Here is a 20,630-nt window from a genome sequence, read left to right on the forward strand (position 1 = left end):
GATTTTAATACCAGGTCCGAACAGCATATGAGTGATGGGTGATATGTGATGGATTTCTTTGTTTACAAGTAACAGAGATGGCAGATCCACACAAGATAAAATCACATAAGTTCTTTGCAATTATTACAGATTACTAGAGGTCCCCGAATAATACTGTTCCCGTGGAAATCGGGCTTAATAGGAGCTTGTGTGTAGTCAATAAAGCTCTCATCAACACAGACAGTCGAGTTCTGTAATTGAAATCAAGTTGTTTTTTCAGGTTTTTGGTCCAGTTGGCAGATTTAATCAGTCATCTCTCTGCAATACACACTCTAGACGGAGACCACAATCAGACTTTGGGGTTTAATAACACAAAACAGCGGATGTCATGTTTAGTTAACTAATTTAACAACCAAACGTTTGCACGCATCGGGACACAGAGGGATGATGGGAAACCGGCTGAAACGAGTCCATCCATGTACATAACAAACAAACTCAGCACAGTGCAGCTCTTGTCCTCCTGCACGGCAGCAGTTTTGGATGTAAAGCAAAATCGGTGCTTGCTGGCGTCCAAAGGGAGGAAGTTATTAAACACACCGCCCACACACACAAAAACAGACACACACACACATATATATACACACACACACACACACACAGATATTGGTGTTCTTGTTAGTAGCCGTCTCATAGCAGCGTAATGTTGCTGGTCATGTTCCACTCGGGGCTGCACATCCTCACACGGAGAAAACAGAAGTGAAATTACTGGTAACGCTGCAGTTTTTAATGACCCTTCCTTTTATGTTCTCCTCTCTTGTCTCAGCCATTTTCTAAGAAAGCAGTGGACCATGTGCAGAGTCACTTAGCAAAGAAACAGGTTCCCCCAACTCTCTTCCAGGTAAAAAAAAACAAAACAACACACACTCATCTTTCAACATCTTCATCAAGGTTTTGTTTCTTTCTTCTGTGTTTTTTTTTTCTACCTCTGACTGAACCTCACAGCCACTGAATTATTATTTCCACTTGTGATTTTCCTGCTGTGACATGTCAATTTTTTTTTTCCATTAACAACAATAATAATAAAAAAATGATAATGAATGAATCATGTAAAACAGCTCAGACTGTGATCTCAGCACAGCAAACGATCTGTGCCCTGGTTGGTAATGGCTGACGATAACTAATTAAAAATTATTGAACACCTCCCTTAATTTTGTTTTTCACGCCCTCGACACATTTGAGAGTGTAAATTATGAACACAGACACACACACACACACACACACACACACACACACACACACACACACGAACGACATGCCCTTTGTCAAAATGGGTGCAGTAGATCTGTGATATCTCCAGGTAATATGGCACAAATCTTAATCACAATTATTCTCATATTTAGAACCTAAAGATAACCAGGAGCTGTCCGAGAATAGAAATAAAATCTATTTGGTTAAATAAATGACACAAAACTAAATGTAGAGTTTTAATCGTGTCATCGTGAATCTTCATTGATTCCCCAGTGTGAATTGTTTTGTAACGGCTTGATTCACTAACCAAGACAACAGTGTGTTCCTGCAGTTTTGTTCATCAGATGAAGCCTCCACTACAAGCTGATGCACTTTATAAAATACAGTATTATCCTTGCTTAGCTTCAGGGGGAAAATGATCCATTGGTGCTACATCACGGAGCGAAATTAATAAGTCTGAAAGAGCCGACACCAGGCTGAAGTCGGTTCTGTTGGTTACAATCCTGACATTAACTTTAGCTGCGGGTTGTTTCTCTGAGTGTCTCCTGCTGTAATTTCTGGTTTTTGAGTCGTGCCAGATGTTGATGCTCCAGTTTATAAACATGACATCTTCACTGGCAGCGGCTCCCAACAACACACAACCAGCTCTGCAACACCGCCGTCGCCATCACCAGTCGCAAATAATGTTGCAGGAGTTATTAGATGTTGGTGTCTAACTGTAGACAACCTGTTTTATGCAAGATAATTGATTGTGTTAAGAGACAGTCGGAGTCACCTGAGCTTATTTATCTGCAGCCGCTCCTCATGTCTGAGGTTGTGGTGACACCTGTCTAACTGTCTGACTTGTGTTCAGCTAATTCAGCTCGTTAGGAAAATTACTTCGGAATTGGATCCTAGAAGACTGTCATGTGATTGGCTAAAAATAACCTTGTTTCAGTGATGCAGTTTGTCTGTCGGTATGTCAACAGTTAAAGAAAGTTTCCTTATCAAGGAAATGTGAAGTGTTTCTGTGCTCTAAGCCCAGCCCTGGTTTGTAACAAGTGTTCATGTTTTCCAACTCTGTCCGTGTTATTTTTAAACTCCAGACTCTCAGATTCATACTTTTGGTAATTATCAATTCGGTGCGGCGTATCAGTTTGCCAGAAGGCCACCCAGGAAAACAAAATACAGAAAAAAGAAAAATAGGGACAACAGTTGTTTTCTTTCAGCTCAGTAAATCTAATCAACAATTTCCTCTTTTAGACAACAACATGGCTCTTATTCTGGATTTAAAATGATCCCCATTGACTTAATTTCCCACAAAGATATGACATCAACCTGTTAGAATTTCCCGTATATTTCGTGAGTCCTCAGCGTTGCTCAGATTTGATCCTCAGCGTGAACATAAAGGAGCTCACTTGTCACAGCGCATGAGCGTCCAGTGGTAGTTTCTGTGAAGTGAATTCGCTTTAACAGCAGACAAAAGGGAAGGCGGCAGACGCTTTCAACAAGGTAGAACCAAACAAAATCTGAGCGTCAGTAACACGAGGTCCAGTTCATCCATCAGAAAGATACACAGAGGACTTACTCACATATGTTTACTGAGAGAAACCTGGCCTGAGCTGCTGTTTGTGTGTCTCTCCCCCCCTGCAGCCATACATAGTGGAGATCTGCGACAGCTTGAGAGGGAAGATCTTCCAGAAGTTCATTGAGAGGTGAGGCGGAGGTGGAGGTAGAACGACTGGATGGAAGAGATTCATCACATACAATAAATTCACATTTTGCTCATCTGTGTTTCTTTCTTTTTCTCCCTCAGTGACAAATTTACTCGTTTTTGCCAGTGGAAGAATGTGGAGCTCAACATCCACGTGAGTTCAAGCCTTAAATGTCACAATAACACCTGTAGTTCATCTTACTCGCTCCAGATCGGAGGTTTCCACCCCAACGCCTCAGTTCTCATCTGTGTGTCCCAGTGTATTTAATGCAGGGCAAATATAAGACAGTGTGTCAGTGACAGTGTCAACACATTTACTGTGTCTTCTCCTGTTACTGCTGCCAACACTGCTGGCAGGAACCAAGAGAGCGCTGCAGATCTGTCTTTAAAGTGTCATGTGAGGCAGCTAACTGTTAGCTGCGTGCTGTTAACCAGCTGCTAACAGCTAACAGCTGAGTCCTGCGTAGTGTTTTACATCAGTGTGTAATTTATTTACCGCAGTGATCAGATAGTGGCGAAGTGGCCTCAGGCTACAAAGACAGAGACAACTGAGACTGACTGTCCTGTTTATTTTCTTAATTGTGCTTCATTTTCCAGTTACGTTTTGAAACTCTTATCAGTCGGCCACTATTTTTATCACAGATATATCAGTTTCAGTGTATACGTTGTCCATATTGACTCATATGACAACGTTTTTGTTGACAGCGACGTCAGGGATGAGGGATGATTTTAACATTTTGAGTGAAGTTTACTGTTTCACTTCACTGGTGGAACATATCCTTCTGTTTTATAATCACATTCAAGGGATCAGTACAAAAACTTTGTGTAGATTAACTTATATACAACGATGCCAGAATGTTTTACCCCCTTGTGTCGATATCAGCATCAGCCCCAAAAACTGCATATCATTCAGGCTTTAGTTTTTATTATTCCACTGATGACTAACAACACCAGATGATGGGAAGCAACTACGTTGAATTATTATCATCAGATACCGCTCTCAGCAATCTGATCGATGGGTGATCTGCCACAGAAAGTGCAAGTCACACTGAATACTAAAATATATGCATCACGTCTGAGTGTTCAGATTTGAGTTGTGACTTCCAGAAGGAGTCTGATATTGACGCAAATTGCAGCAATCGTGTTAAAGTACCTTAATTGCCTCTGTGAGCTGCGTGCCACCGCGTTGAGGAGGGCTCAAATCAGCGGGCCAGAACAGCTGCGAGCACCGATGTCCTCCACCTCACGCAGGATCGTTGCTCTCAGTTTGAAAACCTCTGGTCCTGACCCAAAGGAGAACAGCGGCGCTCTGTTGGCTTTTAGTTCCAGTCCATTTCATGTTCACGCTGACTTACTACAAATTAACCAAGAGGTGTAAACATTACATCCCATGGACTGACAGGTAGTTCATTCATTGGTGATGACTCGTCCTGCATCATCAGGATCCAAAACAACAACAACAACAACAAGTAGTCAGTCAGCTCTTCACTGCCCAAGGGTCAGATGACGACGATGTTGTTTAAAGCACAGATGGAAAGATACCGTGAGGAAAAACAAAACTCACATAATCCTGTGCACGTATTCTGCTTTTTAACCCAGCAACATTTGTCTGACAGCTTTAGTTACTTTTCAGATTACAGTGTTCATCCCCTCCCTGTCCAGTGAGGACCGCGTGCGGTATCTGCAGATGTGTTGCTTGTGTTTAAAAACCCTGTTGGATGGGCTGTGAGATGCAGCGTCACAAGGCTGAAAACAGGATGCTTTTCTGAACATGTGGTTCTCGCAGGCAGAAAGGATGCAGACATATCAGACTTTGTTGGGTTCAGGGTGTGAAGATACTTCTAACTGCTGCTTTTACTGAAGTTTGTGCTCCTCTCGTTCCATCCCTCAGCTGACCATGAATGACTTCAGCGTGCATCGGATCATCGGCAGGGGAGGCTTCGGTGAGGTGTACGGCTGCAGGAAGGCCGACACGGGGAAGATGTAAGAAAAGCCGCGCGGGAAGGAGAACGAAAGCCTTTAAAGGACACTGTCACGCTGTGACTGCTGACGTGTAATCTGTGCTGTTTGTTGTCTGAATGTCAGGTACGCCATGAAGTGTTTGGACAAGAAGAGGATCAAGATGAAGCAGGGGGAGACTCTAGCGCTCAATGAAAGAATCATGCTGTCATTAGTCAGCACAGGGGTGAGTTAGACACGTCAGCATGACTTGGGTTTGAGTAGATAATGACTGATTTTCCATTTTGGGGTGAACTGTTCCTTTAAGTACTAAGCCTCCACATGTTTTTCCGAGTATTAATTAAGATTAATCAACCTCCTGAGGACTTCCTGGTTTAAACTCTTTGGCTCTCCCTCCGTGCAGGACTGCCCGTTCATTGTGTGTATGACGTACGCCTTCCACACCCCCGACAAGCTCTGCTTCATCCTGGACCTCATGAACGGTAGGATGACTTCCACCACACAGATTAAACACGAGCCACAGTCAGTCACAAAGATTGGATTACACAGCTTTTTCGTCTGCCGGTCAGCTCCTTCCTCCCTGAGAGGATCACCAGTTGATGGGATTCTGACCTCAGCGGTGACGCTTTACACCGCGGCGACCTTCCCATATTAGCCGTCCTCACATCCAACGTCGGCCTTGTTTCAACGCCCCTCAGTGACACCGTGTTTCCTCCTAGGGCTCGGTTAACCTGTTTCCCGCTTCATCAGAGGCTCACCTTTAAAAGTCACATCATAACAGTGTACAGTATGAGGCCAGTATAGCTACATTTGTGCTAATAATACAGCTGGTCAATACAAGTTAAGACAGACTGCAGGGGTGGAGGGGAGAATCCTACAAGGCCTCCCATCGACTCCCCGAGAAGATTACCCACAACTTATTGATGGCTATTGATTGAAGTATGAGGTAATATGAGGTCATACTGACGCAGTCTCTGTGTGTGTGTGTGTGTGTGTGTGTGTGTGTGTGTGTGTGTGTGTGTTCAGGGGGCGACCTTCACTACCACCTGTCTCAGCACGGCGTCTTCAGCGAGAAAGAAATGCGCTTCTACGCGGCTGAAATCATCCTGGGTCTGGAGCACATGCACAACCGCTTCGTCGTCTACAGAGATCTCAAGGTAGATTCAACAGAACGAGTCCGGTCGTTCTAGACTTTTGTTATTGCCAAAATACCAGCGAGTGTGTCTGCTAGAATTCTGTGTCTGTTTAAATGTGTCACAGACCCCCCACCGACACAGACAGCTATGCCTTTGTCAGACTGTCAAACCTAATTTTGTAAAGATCAGCAGACTTCACAACAAACAGTTTGACTTTATCCTGCCGTCTTCCTGCAAGTTAGGGTTAGTAAAGTTCAAGTGATATTCACCGAAAATAAAGAGTCAACAAGAAACGGCTCGATGGATTCAACAACACACAACAAAAGATGGAAATTCAGTTTGTCACAACATTTGGTTTTCTCAAATCTGTCCCGAGTAAACCCTCCTCCCAAACAAGTCGGTAAACAATCTCTAAAAAAAGAATATAAGCCCAATAATGCCAGACAGTTGATCGTCTTTGTGCAGACAGGATAAGCTAGCTGTGTCCTCTTTTAAGTGTTCAGAAGGGTGCAAGTAGGACGGGTGGAGCGAATGGGGAAAAAGAAAGATACCAGGAGAATCACCCCTCATCAGCAAAGAAATCTCATTCTGATCGATTTTTATATTTCAAATCGAAAATAAACCCCAGTGTGTTGAGAAGATGCCTCTCCTTCCTCCGTTTGCCTTGTTTGTTTGTTTTTGTGTTTCTTTTCGTTTGAAGAGGAAGGAGACTTTGCGGTTGGTGCTCCAAAAAAAGAAGTCAAAGACGGGGGAAAAAAAAAAAAGTTAGAAATGAAACTCTCTCTCTGACTTTAATTAGTCTCAAACCCACACAAGTGATATGTGTGGATGGAACAGTCAGCAGCTGATGTCTCTCCGCTCTTCCTCACCTCTCATCAGACTAATAACAATACATGAATTGAATTCTGACCGCAGTTTTACTGTCGACGCTTCGAATGTTCGCAGGAAATTCTCACTGAAGCTTCTAAGCCAGACGCGTAGCATTAGGAACAGACACAGTATGTTCAAATATTGATCAGAGCAGCTTTTAGATACTTGGGCGGCAAACCAAATGTGTATTATGCCGCTGCTGTAAGTGCTTTACTTCTTCCTGTTTGTTTGTAGAAACCTGAAAACTTTACATTAGTGTAAAGAGAGCCACAGACAGGAAGTCAGACGATATAAAGACGGGCTAATTTGTTGTTGGTTTTAGCTTCAAACTAGTGTTCTGGGACCTTGAATTCCCTCTGAGATCAGCTTGGTTATTCACTTACAGAAAATATAAATATCTCCGAGTTCATATTATTACCTCATTAATACTGTCAATATTAAAAACTTGATTGGATTTCTTCTCCAAAACTACATAGGGCGTCTTTTTCAATGTGAAGTTATGAGGACTTAATTGCCACAAACGTTTTAATTTCGTTGTATCAAAATGAGTCGTGCTCTCCTACTTGAAACTTCCCTTATCTGACCATTCAAAATGTTAAACCTGATCCTGATACTTTGATTTTACTTCATGCTTGCATTAAACTAACTCACTGTAAAAAAAACAAAACAAAACACACATTTCTACATAAAACCATGTCGGATACCTGTAGAGACCCTGTGACGTCACACTGATTCGTTAAAACCTGAATGAAAGTGATGATCAGTTGCGGAAGATGTTTCCTCGTCAGATCTTGGAGAAGATAACTGCAGGGAACATCTCAGAGAGACAGAAGAATGACATGTGATGGAGAATCAAACCCTTCCAGCACACCTCCACAAACACTCTGTCAGAGCCACAGATTCACATCAGCCATCATGTTTTCAGCTCTCCTCTGTTTTTCCTCCGATTCCCCTGTTTGGACTGGTTGCCATAATAACAGATATATTTTTGCTGGAAGTCAGGGAACAGTTTTAGGGCTTCAATAAACAGTGCTGAACAATGCAGATAATACTTTGAGTCACGTTTTTTTTTTTTTTTTTTTGCCAAACAGCAGAGGATAACCAGGACAGGAGGTTTTTTTTTTTTTTTCTTTTTTTTTCTTTTTATTGGCTGTATCCACACAGAATCTTCTGCTGCTGGGCGGAAATTGTTCTTAAGTCATGAATTAGTGAGGTCTCTAACATTGTTTCCTATACTTATGATCGTATCTCTCGTATTCTCCATCATCAGTATCACCCTCTCTCTCTCTCTCTCCCTCTCTCTGCCCCTCAGCCAGCTAATATCCTGTTGGATGAACACGGCCATGTTCGTATCTCCGACCTCGGCCTCGCCTGCGACTTCTCAAAGAAGAAACCCCACGCCAGCGTGTAAGTCACTGTTGAACAGCCTTCTCTCTCTCTCTCTGGGGGAGCTGGGGTCATTCCAATATTGCTAACACTGTTCAGTGACATCAATCCCGTCTGGAGCGCTAATGTCTGACATTTTCCAAGTGTATATACTGTATATATATTTTTTTTTACCCCTTCCCGAGTGATCATTACATCACTTTCAGATATAGTAGGCATACATTTGTCCCCGGGTAATACTGTTTTTCAATGAGCTTTTCATTTTCCAGACTGGAGAAATTACTGGTTTACTTTTACTGAGTAGAAATGTTTGTTAATCTGTTGGATCCCCTGTATAAGAACCAGAACGTTTCTCTGAGTGTGTACCTCAGCTGATGTGATGTGAAGCGAGCTTTGTGAGTGTTAACACTGCTGCAGAAAATAAAGTTCATTATATTGCAATGATATGATAATTGATTTGGAAGGATATATTGCAAACAGACATGATGATACTAAAAACATCTTGAACTGCCCGCGGTGATTATTACTTTTTCTTATTGTTTCCATTCAGAAATACAGTTTTCGACACAGTGTTGTAAATGATGTTTTAATTGCCTTGTTCGTTTTAAATATGCAGTCCTGTTGTTTAAACTGGTGATGAATGAGATCCGTTTGTTGATATGAGCCCCCATATGTTTAATTTGTTGTTTTTTATTCGCTCTTCCTTTTTTATTACCTCAGGTTTTGTCTCTAGAGCTCCTCCTCCAGTCTAAAGTGTTTTCCTTCCTGTTCCTACAGCTGAGTGTTTGAGCTTCACTGTGTGGAATGATGCATGTGCAGCGTTTGAGCCATGAATGTAAAAAAAAAAAAACAGTCCTCAAGGGTCAAACTGTAAATTTTCTCACTGAAGAACCTGATTTTTTTAAAGAGGCGGGGCCTACCAGATGATTTATAACATCACAGATAGTTTGGAAGCCAATCCTGGCGCAGTATTCAGCAAACACGAGTGTGATGTTGAAGCCTCCAGGACACAAACACTGAGAAGGAACTTTGTAGGAGACATTTTGTGTCCAGCAGTCAAACATTGATAGAGCAGCAAGGATTAATTGATTAATCGATTAATCAGTTGCAGCTTGTGACATGAAAACAGTGATATGTTGGAGTTCTAATGAGGAGGATTTTAACGTGCTTATTAAACTTTATTTTCTGCAAAACCCATGTCAGGCAGAGTTTTTATGTAAGCCCTGATATATATGTGTGGAGGGGATCTTTTTGGTAAATATGAAAATTAAATCACAGCTCAACTCGACACTTCATGATCGTAATAATAAGACTAACAGTAAGCCTGATTGTGCATCTCAGAAGCAGCTCTACTAATTTCCCAGAAGCTGAAATGCCGTCTGGAACCGCAGCTTTTATTACGAGGGCGGATGTTTTATTACCCACCTTCTCCTCTAATATTAATCCCGTACAAATGGAGCTTCGGTGTGAGACTCTGCGCTGGGGTTGTAAAAAGTAATGAGTGTGTGTTTGACATGAAGCTGTTGTGTGTTTGTCTGTCGCAGGGGCACTCACGGCTACATGGCTCCCGAGGTTCTCCAGAAGGGGACGGCGTACGACAGCAGCGCCGACTGGTTCTCCTTAGGCTGCATGCTCTTCAAACTCCTGCGAGGGTAACTACTCCAGCTCCTCTTATCTCCTCGCTTTCTTCTACCTCTCTGTCCTGCGTGTCCCGGCTTCCCGTGTGCTTTCAAACCTCTTCAGCCACCTCGGAGTAAACCTCTTTGAGTGTGCTCGCCGCCTGTTTGGTGTGTGTTTGATCTTGTTTGTGTGTGCGGCCGTGTGTGTGTGTGTGTGTGTTTGTTTGATCTGGAGTGTGTAAATGCCAGAGGTCTGAGCCCAGTAGGTCAGAATTCAGGTAAAAGGAGGGAAGAAGTGTGTGTGTGTTTATGTGTGTGTGTGTGTGTGTGTGTGTTTGGTTCTGAGCGAAGAGCGTGTGTGACGTGTCTCTCCCATTGATGTTTGGATGTGTGTGTGTGTTTGAACACTTTAAAGAGGACGAGTGTGTTGGTCTTTGGTGAAAGGTTGGCTGCTTCAGAGATGGACGGACGTGTTGTTGCGCTCCGGTCTAAAGAATCCTCCGTATGAACGCGTTCGAACCGTATCAACGCGAGCTTTTAGCTCTGAGACACTGAATCAACAGAGTCTCTCTCTTGATAATGTGTAAAATACAGTCCTGAATCAATCACCTACAGTTTGGTTATTGGAATATTGAGCCACTGTTTAAATGTTGGCTTTTCCAGGTCTGTAAAGGAATAATCCGTAACACTTTCCATGAAGACCACCTCTGCGGTACATTATAGGGCGTTCATGACACCTGTAAACACACATGATGCTTTTAAGACAGACTAACAATCATACAAAACTAAAACATTACTTGTAATGAGTTATATTGTAAATTCAAGTGTCTTTTGGATGCTCTTCACTACTGCAGAGTGTCTGTTGTCCTGCATGAAAGTCAGATTTCATCCAGACGACATGGACGTGCCTCTGGAGAGTAATTAATTCCTTTTAAAGACCGCTTTGCTTTCATTTCAGGTCGCATGTTTGTTTTCAGGTTGTTTGCTTTACTTCTTAATTCTCCTGAAATGAGCTCTCCGGTTGCGTCCGTAAAGTTCAGACTTTATTGATTATCACCCTTCCGGTCTTCAGCAGTGGATTTTGACGTCATTTGGCTCAGACGGAACAATTAGATCCATTGAAGATGTAGTTTGAAAGCTGCTTCTCTCCCATTAAGGCCCCCAGTTGTCATTTGATCACTTTCTCTAAGTGGAGTGGGTGCTCTTTGTTTCTTGGATGGAGATGCTGTTCAGTCTTGTATGCTCTCTTCATAAATGGGCCTCGGAGGCAGCGCTCACACTGTATTGGGTCAGAGTGTGTTTGTCTGTGAGAATCTCTGCAGCGTGAATTCTTCAGCTTCCAAAGAAATGTTCAGTTCACCTGCTGCTTCAGCATTCAGAGGAACAGATCGGTCCCAAAACTGCTTAGATTCAGCGTGGCAGGTGCAACAAAAACCTGCAGTATGTAATCAGTCTTGTATTAGTTCAAGATAAATGAAATCATGCGTCCGCAGCAAATGCACACAAGTTAAAATGTAAATGGATAAACTTCTGATAAACATTTCCTTCCCCAACCTACGTACTGCACCTTTAAATTTATTCAAAGCTAACCCTATATGTCCATCTGCGGCGTGCTGCAGCTCAAGCTGGCGCGGTGAAACTGGAAGTGGTTAAACGATTCAGCGGTCCAGTTTGACTCGCTGCATCCAAAAAGTGGCAGTTGAAAAAGCCCCAAATGAGGTCAAACTGCCAACTTTCACTCTCTCTTTAATTTCGTGGTGATTACATGCAGGTTGAATGGAGAGTGGAGAGAAGTATGAAGGCAGCAGTATACCATGGTATGAAAACTGACGATTATCACGCCATGTGCATTTGCCTCAGGGTGTAATATTTTGTGAAACTATAATGAATCTTCTGTTCAACAAAAAACCCTTCTGTTGTCATGCCTCTTAAGGATAACTGTAACTGATAATACCAAAACTAATAAGTATATAATACTGTTAATGCCGATACAATAAAACTGTGAAATTGTCTGAGCTCCTCCCATGAAAAACCTCAAAGAAAGTGTCACCAGAGATGGCCCAAAAAATTGTATATTGAAAGAGGCCACAGTTTCCTTTCTGAAACCGAATGTGAGAATTTTCAAACACACTTTAAATCTCAAAGTCAGCACTCGAACATGCAGGTGGCTCATTAGATGCGATCTGGGTCATTTCAAATTACCATTTCTTAATTTACAGTGTTGTAATATTTATGAGCTCGCTGCTTCGAGTTTTGAACCGAGAATGTAAAAGTCTGTGGAGTTGTGAAAGGTTCGACTGGCAGCCCGCGTCCTCCCCCTCTCCTCTCCTCACCTCACCTCACCTCACCTCACCTCACCCCCTCCTCCATCTTGTCTGTCCAGTAATCTCCAGTTAGAGTTTACGTGTCCCTCTTCTCTCTCTCCCTCTCCTGCTCAGGCACAGTCCCTTCAGACAGCACAAGACCAAAGACAAACATGAGATCGACCGCATGACGCTCACCATGGTAAGGCACATCCACACGCTTTGTGTTTCCTAGTCGTGCACGCTGACAAAGTGCACATGATGTGGGATGCACATATTAAATGCAGGCCTCTGTGTCAACATACTGTAAAACACACCAGCAATATGAAGCTTTACATAACCCGGAGCGCTGGGGTTCGGTCCGTGTTTACCTTACAGTAATACCAAATGCACACAGTTGTTTATATCCCTATGCATACTGGATTGTGTGTGAACAGACGCCTGATGCACGCGAGGCAGAAGAATTAGATTAGATCTACATGTGTGAGCCGTATTCTACCATCTCACTGTGGCCATAGTGGTTTTCTTCTTCAGCCGCCTGCCGTGACAGAGACAAATGTCTTTGTTTTTTGGGTCGTCTTTAACTCCCTCTCTGCCGGCTGCCGTCATACACTCTAGTTCACTCTGCCGTGTCTCAGGAAGACACCAGAAACGAAGCATACGACAGAAAAACCTGCTTAGATAAACTGAACCAGCAGCCAAGCAGGAAAGTTGAAGTACACCCCTCAGGGTCGGATGGATTTATATACACATCCAGATCAGGTTTACTCAGGGAGGCGGTGATGATCTGTGGTTCATGTAAAAAAAAAACAAAAAAAACAGAGAGACAACACATTACAGTTTGTCTTGTGTTGAAAGTGCACCTCCACTTGAAAACATATTGTTTGAGCTTCACTGTACAGTTCAAACCTGATGAAGTAGGAAAGCTGTTTTGGTGTGAGTTGCTATCATTTTCTATCAGCCTTCAGAGATGTCTGCCTTCTCTCCAATATAAACATGTACAACACTCTGCTTGTGGTGCTCAAAGCGCCAAAAAAAAAAAAAAAAATCATTCGTGTTCCTCTTTTCTCAAGCCAGCGGGCAAAAATCTACTACCAGTAGTCGGTGTGCTGCGTAACCATGATGAAACTCTGGAAGCGCTAACCGAGAAGTTCTCATCGGACTGTATAGGCGCCATTTTGGATCTGATATCTAGTCATTCATGAATTTATGAGTTGTAGCCAGAGAAATGAACAGTTGTTGGTCTAAGCTTTAACTTGCAGCAGCTCATTAAGACCTGAAGGGATGGATGTTTGTAGCCGCCACTGTGATGAACCTGGAGGTTTGTTTACAACCTGTAGCTTGATTTCAGTGTTACAGCGGATACAAACGTTGATCAAAGAATCATCTATGAATATAAGAAGTCTTTGTTTCGGCTCCAGACTATTTTGAGACGCTGCAACAAACGTTTGAAGGAGAAGTGACACGTTCAACAAAAGTTAGCAGCCCCATGTGTTCAGAGAACTGAAGAAGAAGCTATTTAGCACTACAAGTAGAAATGAATCGGCACTATTTTGCTAATCGAACAATGATTTCTGTCACTTTCTAAGTAAAGATGAAACACTGGCTGTTTCGGGGGAAGTGTGAGGATTACATGCTGTCAGACATGACAGTAAAACCGAATGTCTTCTGATTTTTGTCTAGAATAATTCAGCATCTTCATTTTTTCCGAGAACTGAAGTTACTGAATAAATCACTTTAAATGTTTTTTTTTAGATCCTCTGTGCTTCAGACAAATTTCTGTCCCAGAAGATATGACATCACTGATGGTCTTACCTTTGCAAATCACATTAACTGTTCACAATTTCCCCAGAACCCAAAGTGAAGAATTCCGTTTTACTGTTTTGTCAACCGACAGTCCAAAAACCCAAGACTCTTAAATTACTGTCATCAGTTATTTTCTAAAACTCTGAGGTATAACACTGAGCAGAAAGCTTGCGGTGTATTTTTGCAGGTCATTGTCTGTCAGATGAAAACGCTGCCAAGCCTTTTGATGTCAGGGGTCAGATTCAGCAAACACTTGATGAATGGTGTCCATTGAGCCCACCCAGTGACATAACTGCTCTCGCCCACGCTTTTTTTTTTTTTCTTCCCCTCCTCTCGTCCAGGCCGGAGCTCCGTAAAGGCGACATGTTGTGTTTGAGCGCAGACGAGTTTACGATGACAAACTGTAGAGTGAATTTTCAGCACAGCTTTGCTCCTCTTCACTCCGCCTGCCTGCCTGCCAGCAGCAGCAGTTGTCCGTCACAGTGGAACACGTCCAAATCGCCGTGTCCGTTTATGTGTTTTGTCAGGACATGAAGCAATTGAGAAGGGTAGCTGCTCCCTCCCACACACACACACACACACAATCACACTAACGCACAGACGCAGGCGCTATTTGGCCGAGCAGGACCTCTAAACAGAGAAAGTATGATCTTTCATATCACAATAAATCCAGATTAGGATTTTAATCCAGCTACTTAATCTGGTTCATCCCTTTAATCCTCGTCTGTGGGTGAGTATGTGTGTGAGAAAGAGTCAGAGGGAGAGAGAGAGAGGGGAAAGGCTGCGATTCAGCCTCGACCGGGCTAAAAATACTGCTCTATATGTCTTAGTGTTTATTAAACATGATGAATGGTCTCATTACATAAACACGATGGAAGCAGACGGCAGTGAAAAGGTTGAACTGAGCAGCCAAGACAGGAAGAGATGGATAGAAGGAGGGATGGAACAGATCCCGATAGATGGCACTCGGTCTGCTCTCTGAAACAGAAAGTAAAGCCCGTCAGGAGAAGCGAGGCGGATTGAAGCAAAGGCTCCCAAACTGTAAACGAGAGGGGAAGAGAAAAGCGAGAGGTGATCTAAATACAACAGGAAGTTAGTAATCGCTGTTCCGCTGCTGATTTTGGCCACTTTTCATCTGTGACTCACAGCTTGTGGAGGTAATTAAGAGTGAGAGTGTTCATTTGCCAACTGATTACAAACGTGTTAACCCAGAGCCCACATTTACCTGATTTAACGTCACGTTTTAATTCATGCACCTGGGGGATGTATGTCGCTACACTTTGAGGATAATATAAAATAACTAAACAAAACGGAAGCTCCAGTCGATGGTTGCACATGACAGATGGACCTTTTTGCAGTAAGAGTCCCGGATATATAGCACACACACACTCACACACTGCAATTATGCTCATCAGGGGAATCTTTAACTCACTCCAGGCTCAGTTATCCTTCCTTTACATCCATTTCAGATGATGTAACAGTCACTGCCATCATATTCTTCCACGCGTCCTTCACACTGGCATAGATGTTAATGAGTTTAACCACTAGAGGGCGTCACTCGGAATCAAGTCGGTCTCGCACGGACCTCCACTTTTCCTTCACTTGTAATTCCCTTTCCAATATGATTAATTTTCAAAAACGCTCGTCTAGAATTTCTCACCAACCTGCATAACCTCCCCTCGAAAAGTGTCCAAAACTTCCTCCTGTCCTGTGTTCGCGTCTCGTTTGAACTTTTGACCACACAGCCACACGGCGCCCCCTGACCACCGGAGGTACTGCTCCTGTTGGTCTTTTTCTGTAAGCTCTCTGAAAATGTGCAGAAACATGGATGAAATGAACCTTGAGCATAAATGAGACTACTTCACAAATAGGCCACATAATATAATACCTGACATTCATCTTCACAGAAAAACTATACTGTGAATGAAAGCAGTAGTTGTTTTTGCCGTTAAGCTTCAAATTAGCTTGTGTTCAGTCTTATTTTGTTAATTAAAATAAGCTCTAACACGATAATCATTTTCCTCTGTAATGATTATCAGAAATCCTGAAACACATTCCTCGTAAAAACCGTCAAAAACAACCAGGTGCATTTATAAGCCTGTGTGAAACAACAGCACAAGTAGGCCATGTTAGATAGGAGAGGTTGCATCATAATCAGTGTGTTTGCAGGAGGGATGCAACACCAGAGGACGTCTCTCTGTCTGTGTTTCTCTGCAGAGCATGTGTGGATGTCGGCAGGCGGGAGGAGGGGCAGAACGAGGGCAGATTGTCCACTAGTTAATTGATAGCGGATGGTGTCGTTCTCTAAAGCTGAAAGTAAAGAAATGCTTTAAATAGGTCGCCAAATAAATCTGGGGCAGCCTGCCCAAAGTAAAGTCTATGTGTGGGAAACACTGGTCAGAAGTCGGTCCAATCTGAGCTCACAGACACGAAACACATTTTTACAACCTCGATTCCAAAAAAAAAGAGATGAGACTCAGTGTGAAATGTAAAACAGAATGTGATAATTAGCTAATCCTTTGTGACATTTACTCAGTTGAAAACAGTAGAAAGACAACATATAAAGGATTTGATTGTTTTTTTAAACACATACTTTGAATTTGATGCCAGCAACATATTTTAGAAAAGCTTTAATATGTTGACTTGCACTTCCTGATGATGTCTTTATCTCCACTGTCCATCGACAATAAACTCCAATGACACAGTTGAGACATCCTGCTAAAATACATCTTTCTTACTGACTGAATCTCAAGACCGGATTAAACTTCCTGTTTATTTCTTACAGTACTTAAAATACTTTGGGCCTTAATCATTTTCAGGAAAACTCAGTAAAATCTAAACACAAAGACATAATACACATAATTTTAGATTCATGGGGACTCGCTCTTTTCAAAAATATCTATTTATTGTGAATGAACGGGCATTTTTTCACATGGAAACCATAGAAAAAGGAAGCTCCTCATAACTACAGAACTTGCTTGAGAATAATCACATTTTTAAGTTTATTTCTGTATCAAAGTTATCCAGTGATAGTTATCTATATATTCATGAGCCCACTGCAAACAAGAAGTGCTCATCTGTAATTCGGCATTCTTTTTATGTTGCTAATTTGCAAAATATGAAGATTAACTAAAACTGTGCTCAAGTTGTTGCCCTTCGTGAAACTGACTGATCTTAAGACGGGATGAAACTTCCTGTTTGTCTCTCAAAGTACTTAAAACACTTTGGGCCTTAATCATTTTGGGAAAACTCAGTAAAATCGAAACACACAGACGTGATACACATATTTTTTTAGATTCAGGGTGACTCACACTTTCCAAAAACATATATTTATTGTGTATGAACGTGCATAGTTTCACATAGAGATCATAGAAGAACAAATACTTAAACACATGGGGTCATCGAAACACATAGACATGATACATATATTTTTAGATTTAGGGTCACTCACACTTTCCAAAAATAATCCAATCCAATACAGGATTGAACTTCCTGTTTATTTCTCAAAGGATTAAAACACTTGGGGGCCTTACTAATTTTGGGTAAAATCTAAACACACTGACATTTATAGATTCAGGGGAACTCGCCCTTTCTAAAAATATATATTTGTTGTGAATGAACATGCATATTTTCACATTAAAATCATAGAACAAAGAAGCTCCTAAAAACTGCAGAACTTGCCTGAGAATAATCACATTTTTAAGTTTATTTCTGTATCAAAGTAATCCAGTGGTAGCTGTCTGAACATCTACAGGTACACTGCAAACAAGGAGTGCTCATTTGTAACTCGGCATTCTTTTTATGGCGCTAATTTGCAAAATATAAAGATAAATTAAAGAAACAGTGCTCAAGTTGTGGCCCAATGTGAAACTGACTGAATCTTAAAACAGGATTAAACTTCCTGTTTATTTCTCACAGTACTTAAAACTCTTTGGGCCTTAATCATTTTTGGAAAACTCAGTAAAAATCTAAACACAGAAATATAATACACATATTTTTAGATTCAGGGTGACTCACACTTTCCAAAAATATATATTTATTGTCAATGAACGTGCATAGTTTCGCATAGGAATCATAGAAAGAAGACGCTCCCCATAACTAAAGAACCTGCCTGAGAATAATCACGTTTTTAAGTTTATTTCCGTGTCAAAGTAATCCAGTAATAGTTGTCTATATATTCATGAGTACACTGCAAACATGAACTATTAGTCAATCAATCGGCATGCTTTATATGCTGATTATTTGTTAGAATGTCAACAAAGACAAGAAAAAACAAGCTTGACAATGTTGTGGCATTACATTTCCTGTTTACACCCTCAAAAGCATTCTGGGAAGTGTAGTTCTGCATTTTAAAGAATGATTTTTCCCTCAGATAGACATCAGATGAAGAGTTATATGAGAAGAATGTTAAATTCTATTAAAATCTGCTGTTTTCTTCATTATGTTTTGACATAAACATGACTACAGCTCAACTTAGACTCCTGGAACTGTGATGCTCTCCTCCGTCCACTCATGTACTGATATTTAAAAACAGACAAAGACCTCAACAAGAGAGGTGCAAATTATGTCAGTCTATTTTCAAACAACCCATTCTCACTTTCCCCCTTCTTGTGTTTTTCCTCTCTTCCTCCCTTCCTCCCTCCTCCCCTGTTTCGCAGAATGTGGAGCTGCCAGACTCTTTCACTGCAGAGCTCAAAGATCTGCTGGAGGGGCTGCTGCAGAGAGACGTATCCAAGAGGCTCGGCTGTCAGGGCCGAGGGTACGACACACACACACACACACACACCCAACACACACATTTAAAAGTTCACCTCCAGATGAATTAATCAGTCCATCAGCTGTATTCTGTTAGCTGTCCTCATTAGAAGTGGAAGCGCAGCGGTGGTGTGGTTTGTGAAGACGGATAGAGACGGACATCAAGTGATCCGATCGAAGCTGAGTTCATAGCTAATTTCATCAGCGCTGTCGTTTCACATCAGCTTAGTACTAAAGCGGAGTGATGGATCACTGTCTGCACTGGGTGTCCGGCTAAATAGCAGGATTACAAGTGTTTATCAGAGGGGAGTTAATGTGGCAAACACTGCCACCTAGTGTTCAAATGTAAAGGAACACCTTTCTCTACCTCATCGGTGTCCATCTCCCTGTCACACACGTAGAGCCCCGGAGGTGAAGGAGCATCAGTTTTTCAAAGGCATCGACTGGCAGCAGGTGTACCTGCAGAAGGTGAGTCACCACCTTTTGTTCTTTGAGCCGCACATTTTTTATTATTTCTTTAATATCAGCGTGGTCGGCCTTTGATACGACGGACATACAGGGGAGGAAACTGTCTAAATATTGGAGACAAATGTGGGTTTTATTTTACCTCCAAATAGTAAATAAGTGTTTTAAGATGTTTTGTAACTCATTTATGGAGGTACATTTTTTAACACTTAAAGTCATAAGAGGATAAATATACAAATACATACAAATGGCAATGAGATGTTTAATCTTCTGGGTGGAGAAAAGCGTCATAGTTCCACATGAATGCCCCCAAAAAATCAGCATGTCCAACATTTCTGACACGCTTCAACACAGCAGAACTCTAACTCTCTTGGGTATTTATTTGTAAAATTGTCGTATTTGTCGACCATTAATGTCTCACAAATCGTCACGCGTTTGTAAATCTTGTTTTGGATCGTGATGCAACAGACCGGATCCGTGCGAGTACACACTGTTGCTGTGTACTCTCGAAAAGTATTGATCATGGCAGTAAATGTAAAAACTGTGTCCGACTGTTTGAAGCAACAGAGGACGGAGCTGCACCGGTGTTCTTCTTCTTTGTCACTTTCTCTTACTTCTTCTTCACTGCTCCTCTCTCTCTGTTCTCTCCCTCCATCTGTAGTACTCCCCTCCGTTAATTCCTCCCAGGGGAGAGGTGAACGCTGCAGATGCTTTTGACATCGGCTCTTTTGATGAGGAGGACACCAAGGGCATCAAGGTAAAGTGCGCTCTAACGTCCAAACACTAGATTTATTACCCATTTACTGTACTTACAGCACAGATGCTGTCCAGATAATATCAGAAAACTCAAGGGGCACGACAGTAATGATGGTAAAATGGCTGTTTAGCGGTGAATTCATACGCCGAACTTGTCCTCTGTGCACACCACACACTGATGGGCATCTGTTGGTTGGTGCTAGCTCACATGACACGCTGAACTCCAGTGAGAGACGGCAGCAAGTAGTAGTATTAACACTAATTCAGACCTTGTAGGCAGTGAGAAGTGAACCGTGAGTCTCCCGATGCATCAACGGCAGCACGAAGTGCTCGTCTGTGAAATTCCTGCAATTAAAAGACACAGAAGCTCCTTCTGTTTCTGGTGACCTGTCATGTATCATCCAAACAAACTAGAGCCTAGAAAGAAAATAGCCGATCAACAGAAAATTAATGGTTTATTTAGTTAATTATTTAGATTTTAACCAATCTTGGAACCCTCTGATGAGAATCGAGCCTCTGAGGGCTGCAGCCAGTGTTTCTGTTGTAGCCGGCAGAGAGGACGAACACTTGGGCCAGGACATCAGAATCAGTGTGTACGGGTTACTTTTTAAAATATCTTTAACTCGGCGGCGTCTGAACGATGTTGGAGCAGCTT

At 42.1% G+C, this 20,630-nt stretch overlaps 1 protein-coding gene across 1 annotated transcript in view; it reads left to right on the forward strand.

Moving 5' to 3' along the window:
* Positions 1 to 20,630, forward strand: part of grk3 (G protein-coupled receptor kinase 3) — a 61,319-nt gene that overhangs the window by 36,393 nt on the left and 4,296 nt on the right. The window contains exons 5-17 of the mRNA XM_037116345.1: positions 803 to 877; positions 2,860 to 2,921; positions 3,023 to 3,074; positions 4,812 to 4,903; positions 5,006 to 5,105; positions 5,283 to 5,361; positions 5,906 to 6,036; positions 8,198 to 8,292; positions 9,816 to 9,923; positions 12,329 to 12,395; positions 18,658 to 18,758; positions 19,156 to 19,222; positions 19,881 to 19,976. Coding sequence (XP_036972240.1) covers positions 803 to 877; positions 2,860 to 2,921; positions 3,023 to 3,074; positions 4,812 to 4,903; positions 5,006 to 5,105; positions 5,283 to 5,361; positions 5,906 to 6,036; positions 8,198 to 8,292; positions 9,816 to 9,923; positions 12,329 to 12,395; positions 18,658 to 18,758; positions 19,156 to 19,222; positions 19,881 to 19,976 — 1,125 coding nt within the window. The remainder of the gene's footprint in view (positions 1 to 802; positions 878 to 2,859; positions 2,922 to 3,022; positions 3,075 to 4,811; positions 4,904 to 5,005; positions 5,106 to 5,282; positions 5,362 to 5,905; positions 6,037 to 8,197; positions 8,293 to 9,815; positions 9,924 to 12,328; positions 12,396 to 18,657; positions 18,759 to 19,155; positions 19,223 to 19,880; positions 19,977 to 20,630) is intronic.

The sequence above is a fragment of the Acanthopagrus latus genome, chromosome 12, assembly GCF_904848185.1.
Source record: "Acanthopagrus latus isolate v.2019 chromosome 12, fAcaLat1.1, whole genome shotgun sequence".
NCBI lineage: Eukaryota > Metazoa > Chordata > Actinopteri > Spariformes > Sparidae > Acanthopagrus > Acanthopagrus latus.